We start from the raw sequence: 9,879 nt of genomic DNA on the forward strand, positions 1-9,879 counted from the left end.
CACTGTTATAATGTTCAAAATAAGTATAATCCCAAAAAACGAGTCATAGCCTGCAATTAAAGCCCAACTGTAGATGAGATGGGGTTCCTATCAGATCGATGAAAAATCAAAATCTCGAATGCTCATATCAGCGGAAATGCAGGTAATTGAAATTGATATTGCGAGATCACTGTACAGTGAAGATCGGAAAATTTGCCCTTTCTTCACTGTAGTGCGATCTTGGAGTTGGAATATATTTTTGGCGAGGGGGGTGTAGTGATTTCGATTACCTGGAGTTTTGCAAATCTGAGTGTTCATGATTTTGATTTTTCGTCTATGTAATATAGACCCAATGAGATGTACATAGAAATGACTAATAATAAGTAAATACTCCTAGAGTAAACTCCAAGGAAATAATGTCCATACAAAAAATGCGACCTATAAAATAAGGTGAACCCGTTTGGGCAGCTCTTATCCAAACCTGCCACAGTTCGTTAGGGCGCCAAGACCACCTTTCATGTCAAAATTATGCTTCTGCTGGTAACAGTACTTTGTAGTTAAATGTACATAAAATGAGACAAAATCAAAGAGAACACAATCCTTGACCTAGTTAGTCCTTGGTCAAAAATGATAAACAGTGCCTGAATAATCCAAAATGATGAAAATCAAAGTCATTTGCCCCATCCATTGTCCATTATGTATACAGGAAAAAATGACTGGTCAGTTTGTTAAATTCAAAGTAACAACTGACTATAATGTCTGGTATGTAAAGCTATAGAGCACATCATCATGGATCTGCTTAACAAAGATATAGGCAGTCTCCAAACACTTGAGTTTGGCTTTGTCAGGGGGAGATCCTGCCTGCTGAACCTGGTTGACTTCTTCGAGTCAAGTCACCAAGGCTCTAGATGAGGGTAAGGCAGTGCATACAGCCTACCTCGACCTGGCCAAGGCCTTTGATGCCATTCCCCACTCTGATATCATTGATAAACTCACCAAACTAGGCATCAATCCTTATATCACTAGATGGGTCACAAATTGGTTCACAGACAGGACCCACACACTGAAAGTTGTGGACTCCCAAGTAAAACTGTCGACCAGTCACGATTGGAGTCCCACAGGGCTTGGTCCTGGGCCCTCTTCTGTTTCGCATCTACTTCTCAGAAGTCCAGGCCAACACAATGGGACTCTGGCTGACTAGGTTTGCTGATGACTGCAAGCTAGGAGTCATTAACTCCCCAAGTGATACAGACATGCTACAAATGAGCCTCACTGAGACCAGTGACTGGTGTCGGAACCATGGCCTTAAGCTTAACGCCAAAAAATGCGTTATCCTTCCCTTTGGAAAAACTCTGTCCCACTAATTACCAAGTCAATGGGAGTCCACTGAACACTGAAGAAGAGACTATGAGATCTGGGCACCCAGGTCGACAGCAACCTCACCTCCGACCACCACATTTGCCACTGTGGTCAGAAAGTCCTTCCACGTGGCACATCTCATAACCAAAGGTTTTGCATCAGGAAGAAAGAGGTCATCATCCCTCATTAGACCAATCATCGAATATAATGCCCCGTTTGGCATGTACCTGACCAGACACCTGCAACAGCTGGAGAGGCCACAAAAATACCTCTCAAAAAGGATCCTAGGTCTTAAACGTATGTCCTACATGGACAGACTCAAAAAACTTCATCTGTTCTCATTCTCTTATTGTCTACTTAGAGGTGATCTCTGCTTGACTTACAAAGCCTTGTCCGACCTATCCCTACTTGAAATGTTACACCCCAAAAAAATCTCAATCTCCCAGAGCCACACGCTCCAGAGATCACAATCTCATTACCACAATCAACTGAACATGCTGGAGGGACAGGTTCATCACCCAGAGACTGCCCATACTGTGGAATAAGCTTTCTCATTCAAGTCGAGCAGAGCACCTCGCTGGCCCTCTTCAAGAGGAATCTAGACAAGCGGATGGGAAACAAAGTTCACCCCAGGGATCATTCCAGTTGCCCTACTAGATAGAGGTACTGTGAACTAACATCGGGTGGCACGGCGCCAAGGCAATTTTTTCAGGGTTAGTCTTGTAAAGGCTCCTGGGCCATTAGCCTAGTACACGCCTATGAACCTTTGAATTATTCCAACAAAGAACAATACTTTCTATGTTGTTTTTTTGCTTGTAAGCAATAACCAGTAATTTGCCTCCTTTACTAAAGTATGTAAAACCACACTAAGTGGTTGTCCTGACTGTATTGTTTGTTTGATAAAAATGACAAAACATTACCTGGCATGCCTACAACATAAGTTTTTAGTAACCATTTCTTAAGCCTTTTTCTATAATTCCTCCTTAAGTGATCTTTGGGTTTTGCTGGACACTTTCAGGAAGCATTCCAATGTGTTCATAATCTTCAAGCCTCAGTCTTCCTTTGAAGTTGCCATAATATGAGGTATTTTGTACTGGAATTGTGTCGGTAGGTCTGCTGAGGACTCTGAAGAGGGTTGACCAGACCATGTCAGATTAGAAAATGATATACTCAGCATAGTGATAGATTTTCATTGTCCTGTTTCACCCTCTTGTACATTCATGCCTGCAGGAAGGAGGTTTTCCTGTGATAGGTGTGTTTTTGGTATTTTGGTATCATGTCAAGTGTCCTACCATGGTCTGCAGTATGATGGTGGTGTACAAGGAGTCATGTAAAGCCTGTTAAGGGTGTGTCAATGCCAGCAGACATCTGGTCCTTGAGAGTAAACAGTAGAAAAGACTGAATCATGAGCATGAAGAGCTATCATTATAATAAATACATAACTTTTGATGATTAAAGTTGGCCGAGGTTGGAGTTCGACTAGAGTTATTGTGATATGACTTTTGGTCACTCATCTAAATGGATCGTTAAAGCTAGTCATCATTGTAGGCGAGTTTGCTGTCCAATCGAGTTTCATTTGAAAGCTTGAAATTTTGAAGTGTGAATGAGCTTTGACTGGGATCCAGCTGATCTAGGGTTGATTAGAGGCCTAGGTTAGCTGGGGATGTAGAAGAATGAAAAGGCATAGTGTGGTGACCTCTTCTGTGGAGGAATGCAAGAGGGATATTATCTGTTAGTGAATCCAACTGGAGACTGTTGACATAAAAGGAGCTTTTGGGTTATCAGGTAAAAAAGCCTTTTAAGGAGCCCCATTACGTGCAGTAGCAAGTGGTGTCCCCACCCTGCACTTGTTGCACACCCACTTATACAGCATTTCCTACAGAAAAAGAGTAGAAAGCTAATGCTTATGGCAGAGATTTTGTGCGACACAATCCGCTCTTTGAGGGAAGGTTGTGATTACTGGCCAGATAGTCTGTTGGTGAAGGGCGCAAACAAACAATTGGGGTGGAGTTGCATTTTTCCACCTACTTGGTTGCCTGGTCTAGCATTAAAGAAATTTTGATATGGGTGTAGATTTATGGTTAGTCTTTAGTTTGGGATGTTTGTTTTAAATATTAACTGTGTGTTGGAAGAAATGTTTGCTTTCATCGGGAACAAAGGTATCACAAGTTGATAGCTATGCCTTCAGCATTTATTAGACAAACAAATTGATAAAACGTTTGAAACAAAGCTGTCAAGCAAGGCAACCTCCATACAGACATCAGAAGGCTGTTGAAGATGTGATTGTGAAGGGATCCAAGTTTCTGGTACTTGAAATTAACAGAACACAAAAGATGAATTCTTAATTGCATTCTTTGGCTACCCAAGTTAAAAACAGTTTGCAGCCTTCAGCTTTACTGGGAATTTATTTTGTTAGACTGGAGAGTATGTTACATTTGTTTTATAAAACTATGTAGATTTACTCACTATTATCACATAATCACTATTATAGTATCTCTTATTATGTCTAATAAATACCAACCTTTGATACTACTAGCTCTCCTAACTACTCTCACCTCTGCCTATCTTTCAACCTCCTATGAACAACCCCAACCCTTTACTTTTAATATCCTATGCAAACAAACCCTCACAACTCCCCTGCCTCTATCCATAAACAATCTCAATACCACCTATAACACCTCCTATCTTCTACCAAAATATCACCGACTGCTTCACATTAAATACTTTATTCATAGCCTTAAAAGACATGGTTACAACCTCTGTAAAACTCCTCAATTTCACAACCCAGTACTTTTTACCTTATTAATTGATGGAGACATCCACCCCAATCTTGGCCCTAACCCACCCACACAATCCTCTAATTGCCACATATTCAAAACAAATCCAACACCTTCGACCAAACCCCCAAAATCTTTGTCAATTGCCCATCTTAATATTCGCAGCATTTGTAACAAAATACCTCTAATTCATGCTCTTCTAGATGTTCAACAGTTTGATATTCTCTGTCTAACCGAAACATGGCTAAAACCTACAATAAAGGATAATGAAATTATCCCCCCAGGCTACAACATCCTTGGACAAGACCGCTTAAACAAAAAAAGGTGGCAGGGTTACCGAACTACAAATGAGTAAGACAAATCTTTACCCTATATCTGACAGCAATGTTGAAATAATTATTTCAAAACTTCAGCTCAACCCTCACAAAACAATTAATATTATCTGTACCTATCTTCCCCCTGGAAAGAATCCTACTGTATTAGAAAACTTACTTAATTGGCTTTCACTAAATCTCCTACAAGAAACAATACTTTTAGGAGACTTTAATATTGACTGGAACAAATGTAAAAATTCCAACCCAACCACCCTCATTAACCTACATGGCTTCTCACAAATCATTAACTCCCCAACAAGAATAAGCAAACTTAATAACAAAGAAACTATACTTGACTGGATATTAATAAATAGTCCACAACAACAATACTCATCAGGAACTCTCCCTGATGACCTTAGTGACCACTCTCTAACATATATTATCAGGCACAAAACAAATGTTACTATCCCTATCAAAGTCACAACATCCCAAGAGCAAAAATCTTTTGACCCCAATCAGTTTCAAAATGAACTTATGCAAGTTAATTGGTCACCTCTGAAATCACTCCCTATAGATGAAGCTGTTAGTTACTTTAATAATACCTTTCTAGATATCCTTGAACATCATGCCCCAATGCGTTCTATACGCATGAAAACCAAAACTGCCCAGTGGCTCTCAAATGATACTAAAAAACTAATCCTTAGCAGGAACAAAGCCTGGGCTAAATGGCGTACTACAAAAAGCATAACTGATCACCTTACTTTTAGACAGCAAAGAAATGTAACAAAAAAAGCTATCCTACATGATAAAAAGACCTATTATACACAGCTTCAACAATCCTCCCTTCACCAGCCAAAAAAATTTTGGTCTTCTATTAACAAGCTCTTATCCCCTGGCAAAGTTGCCACACCAAATCCACTAGGCTCTAACCCTGATGACCCACTACAAACAGCTAATGCCTTTAATACCTTCTTTACTTCAGCCATATTAAAACTAGCTAACCAACAAAACCCTGATACCTCAAAACTATTTACCCAAACCACCTCTCTCCCTCCATTTCACCTAAAACATATTCCAACCTCCTATATATCGTCCTTACTTCAAAAACTAAAGCCCAAACCCCTCAGCGGACAAATTACCAGCTGAATACCTCCGTCTAGGTGCAAAAGCTCTTTCCTATCCCATCTCTATACTCATCAACAGAACTATAAAAGAAAGTACTATTCCATCACTCTGGAAAATCTCTTAAATTATCCCTCTATTCAAGGGAGGTGACTCTACTGAGTATTCAAACTTCCGTCCCATAGCATTACTTTCTCCTCTTGCAAAAATAATGGAGAAATGCATCCACAAACAATTACTTCACCACCTACTTAGCCACAACCTCCTGGCTAATTGTCAACATGGGTTTCGACCATTCCATAATACTAGCACAGCATTACTATCCTTTATTGACTCTATTAACAAAAACCGCAACAACACCCTTTCTTCTGCATTCTTTGTAGACCTGTCTAAAGCCTTTGACATGGTCAATCACCAACTTCTCCTCCATCGTTTAAGATCCCTCACTCTAGATAACCTTGCCTTAAACTGGTTTGCATCGTATCTGGACAACCGTAAACAGGCAGTTCTCTGGGATAACCAGCTCTCTGATCTCCTCCCCACCACTATATGGGTCCCCCAGGGCTCTGTCTTAGGTCCACTCCTATTCTCTATCTTTATAAATGACCTTCATCTAGCCAATCCTCAATCAACTTGCATTCAATACGCTGACGACACAACCATTATTTCCTCAGCCTCCACTCAGAATGAGCTGCACACTCTCACACAAAATACCTTCACAACTATAGAGCAATGGTTCTCGAATCATTGTGTACTCCTCAATCCCAAGAAAACCAAACTCCTGCTCTTTACACCCACTCACCTATCCCCCTCTATTAACTTCACACTTGCATCCAGTAATGGTACCCTCATCTCCCCAGACCAAACCACTAAACTCTTGGGTATTACCATTGACAACCAACTTAAATTTGACACTCATATCAACTCTACAATTAAGGCTACTAACAGAAAAATTGGTCCTCTCTATAGAATCAAAGCTTACCTAACCCCCGAAACCAGAACTACCATTGCTAGAACCCACTTAATCTCTACCCTTCTTTATGCTTCCACCATCTACACTAATCTTTCTAAGCACAATCTCAATAAACTAGCTTATTCCTACAACAACATAGCCAGATTCGCTGTAGCTTCTCCTTATAGGACTCATCATTGTCTAAATCTTAAAAAACTAGGCTGGCTTGAATTACCCAACCTAATACAATTCTACCAACTTACTATTGCCCACAAAGCCCTTTATCACCCTAACAACACTCCAACACTCTCCTCTCTCATACAACCCTACAATAATCTGAGGAACCTACGCTCTTCTTACAAAATACTGATTCAAATTTCCCAATCAAATAACTTAGCAGGTGACTCCATATTCTCCAACTCAGTTGGCAAAATATGGAACCAACTACCTCAATACCTCACTACACTATCTTCACTCCCAATTTTTAAAGCTAAACTAAAACTCTTCCTTTCCAACCACTGGCTCTGCTCTTGTACCAACCCTAGTTGAACTTTTTTTTCTTACTTGCCCTCTGATTCCTTTTTCCCCTTATTTCTAGTTCTCAATTTCTACCCTCTTGAAATTCCTCTTCAAATAAATACATATCTAAATTTTTTATTCCTATTTATTTCTGTAATACAGTTTTCTAGTTAATATTCATTATTCTGTTCTATGCCAAGCCTCATTGTGTACTCTGATGCTTTTACAACTTGCAGTTGGATATGTTATGTTTCTTAAATACTATTTTATATTCTTTTAATTTTGCATTATTTTATAATTTTTTTTGTATAAGCTTAACTTGTTTTAGTAGTTTATAGCGGAGCTTTTCTCCCCGGGCCTCCACTGAAAATGGACATATATCCAGTTGGACTAGCCCGGTAAACAAATGTAAAATAAATAAATAAATAAATACTCACTGTACACACAGCAGACCAAAGCAGCCTTCTTCTAGGTTAGACCCCCCCCCCAAAATCAAATGCATATAACTTGTTTTGAATCTATTTTCCCAAACACCCATCTGAAAGAGGAATCTGCACTATTTTATGCAACTCCCTTCATTTGTTCAGTTATAAAAGAGTAACTTGTATTTCTCTGTCTCTCATTAATTTCAAATATGTGCCAAGCAAACACTGTCAAGGTATTGCAGCCCCAAAATTGAGAGAGAAAAAATGTTGCAACGGTGTCTTGCATGGAGCAAGTTTACATTTGTTGTATTGGACACAGAAATACTCTAAAAACATAACTTTGTATTTGTAAACTGTTTGGTATGTTAGTTGAATACCTGCTGGAGGAAGAGAAATACTAGATTGTCCAAAACCAAATGGTTCTTATCCAGTTTCATTAATTTTTAGCTTGCCCCCCACATGTCATCACAGTGCAGATTCTTAATGGAGATGACGGAATATAGTCGGAAATTTGATTTGCTTTCATTCCAGTCGATAAATAAGAAAAATTATTAGCCTAGAACACTCTTAACTGAGGTGGGTGTGAATCATCTAACTGGGTGTCAGCAGACATGAAAAAACACTAAATGCATCCCTTGGTTAAAAATCTCTGTAAGTGGAACATACCTATTCACTTAACATGTAGATATAAGGGTTTAATTCAGTTTTATAATCCATAATTGAGAGACCTCCAGCCCCTTAATCCCCTCCCCTTGCGGCTGGTTTCAGCTGTCTTGTTTTTCCTTTTCATCATACACAGCCTGTGAATGACAGTATAATGAGCAAGGATCACATGGATGGTCTGGCTATGCTGTCTTTTCATGGGTTTGTGTTTTAGATGATCCTGTACTAAACCGTACGTAGCACTGACTTCTTAGTATTAATTTGTATGATGCCTTGAACTAGTTCATGACAAGCAGCTGCATTGTTTGTTTGTTTTTTGGTTTTTTTTTTTGCATTTGTCATGTTTCTGGAATATTTATTGCTAGCAATTCCTTGTTTGATACATTTTTGCTACATTGTTTTTCTTTTCTCTCTCTGCAGGTGCAGCAGTAGCCAGTGTTTACAGAGTGGCTGGAAAGACTATGGCTCCACTGGAAGCACTAGTATTTGGTGTTGGACAGACATTACTCTCACTTGTCATTTCATTTTCAAGACTCCTTGCCACACTTTGAGAGAGATTGCATGACTGTTTTGATCGCAGGCTAGAAACATGGAAAATTTAGATTAGAGCTTGGGATGGCCAGTAAAAAGAGAAAAATGTCATGCACACAAGCTGTGATACTGGGTTTTGAAGTTCTTGCAGAAGTTCCAAACCAGCAGTGAACTAAAACCTTTGTTGGGTTTAATTTGCACTATTACATAGCACTTTATGTGCCTCAGTCAAAAAAATAAGGTGCAATACTTTTTTTTCCCTCAGTGTGCACAACGTCTAGCAGTTAAGCACCTTGATTGACTGCCAGTCAGATTTGGCAATGTGAGAATGCTCTGTTTTCTTCATTCTGTAAAACAAACTGCAGGGACTTTCCAAATCTTTAACATGTGCCAAACTCAATTTCTTTTTTTAATGTTATTGATGTGATATTTCAGACTTGTGATGATGGGACTAGTCAGTGTTCTTTTTTGGTCTGATAATTGACCAAGCATTTATGATTGGTAGAACTGTACTGAAGTAAGATTTTAATATGTGAGTGTTGTCTTGACTGTAGGAAAGTGTTTACAATTCCACTTCCGATGATCTGTATATTTAAGTCATTGAGAGGTTGTATATGTCACTAATTTGCTTACTGCACTGCAAAAGCCACAAAAGTATTTGTTGAATTCTGGTGCAGAACATTTACATTATTTAATGTGTCATACACTGGAAAGCTTCTCTGTTTTTATTACTACCTTACTACTTCTGTTTTCTAATTCAAGTAAAACTTTTTTTTAACGAAAATGCCATCTATTTCCTCTCATCAGATTTGTACTTATGAAAACCATGTCACTAAATTGCTGCAAAATTCATTGTATTCAGCTTAATTGTTTATGGCTATGGATGATGAAGTCTAGCACCAGAGTGCATTTTATATAAAGAAATTAAGTTTTACAATTGACTTGCGTTTTTAAAAAAAAGTGTTCTTGAATTAATCCTTGATGTAAGAATGCTCTGTTTTTATATGCTGTTTTAATGCGAGTGGAAAAAAGTCTATTTTATAGGGTCTATATTATGTAATCAAAGTTTTATAACTTTGAATACCATATGGTCAATCCCATATGGTCGAAGTTATAAAACTTTGAATATATATAAAAAAAATAAATAAATAAAAACAGCAAACATGAAACTAAGGGTTATAAGCAGGGGGGCAAGCCCTCCACACCCTCCCGCTTTTTAAATATACCAACTCCAAGAT

The 9,879-nt window shown here is 38.6% G+C and overlaps 1 protein-coding gene across 1 annotated transcript in view; it reads left to right on the forward strand.

Moving 5' to 3' along the window:
• The window catches only part of TMEM170B (transmembrane protein 170B), a 164,998-nt gene extending 155,423 nt beyond the window's left edge, over positions 1-9,575 (forward strand). Inside the window, exon 3 of the mRNA XM_044064851.1 lies at positions 8,531-9,575. Coding sequence (XP_043920786.1) covers positions 8,531-8,661 — 131 coding nt within the window. The 3' untranslated portion in view covers positions 8,662-9,575. The remainder of the gene's footprint in view (positions 1-8,530) is intronic.
• Positions 9,576-9,879: the final 304 nt, after the last annotated feature.

The sequence above is a fragment of the Protopterus annectens genome, chromosome 3.part0, assembly GCF_019279795.1.
Source record: "Protopterus annectens isolate FY-2018-M chromosome 3.part0, PAN1.0, whole genome shotgun sequence".
Classification (NCBI taxonomy): domain Eukaryota; kingdom Metazoa; phylum Chordata; order Ceratodontiformes; family Protopteridae; genus Protopterus; species Protopterus annectens.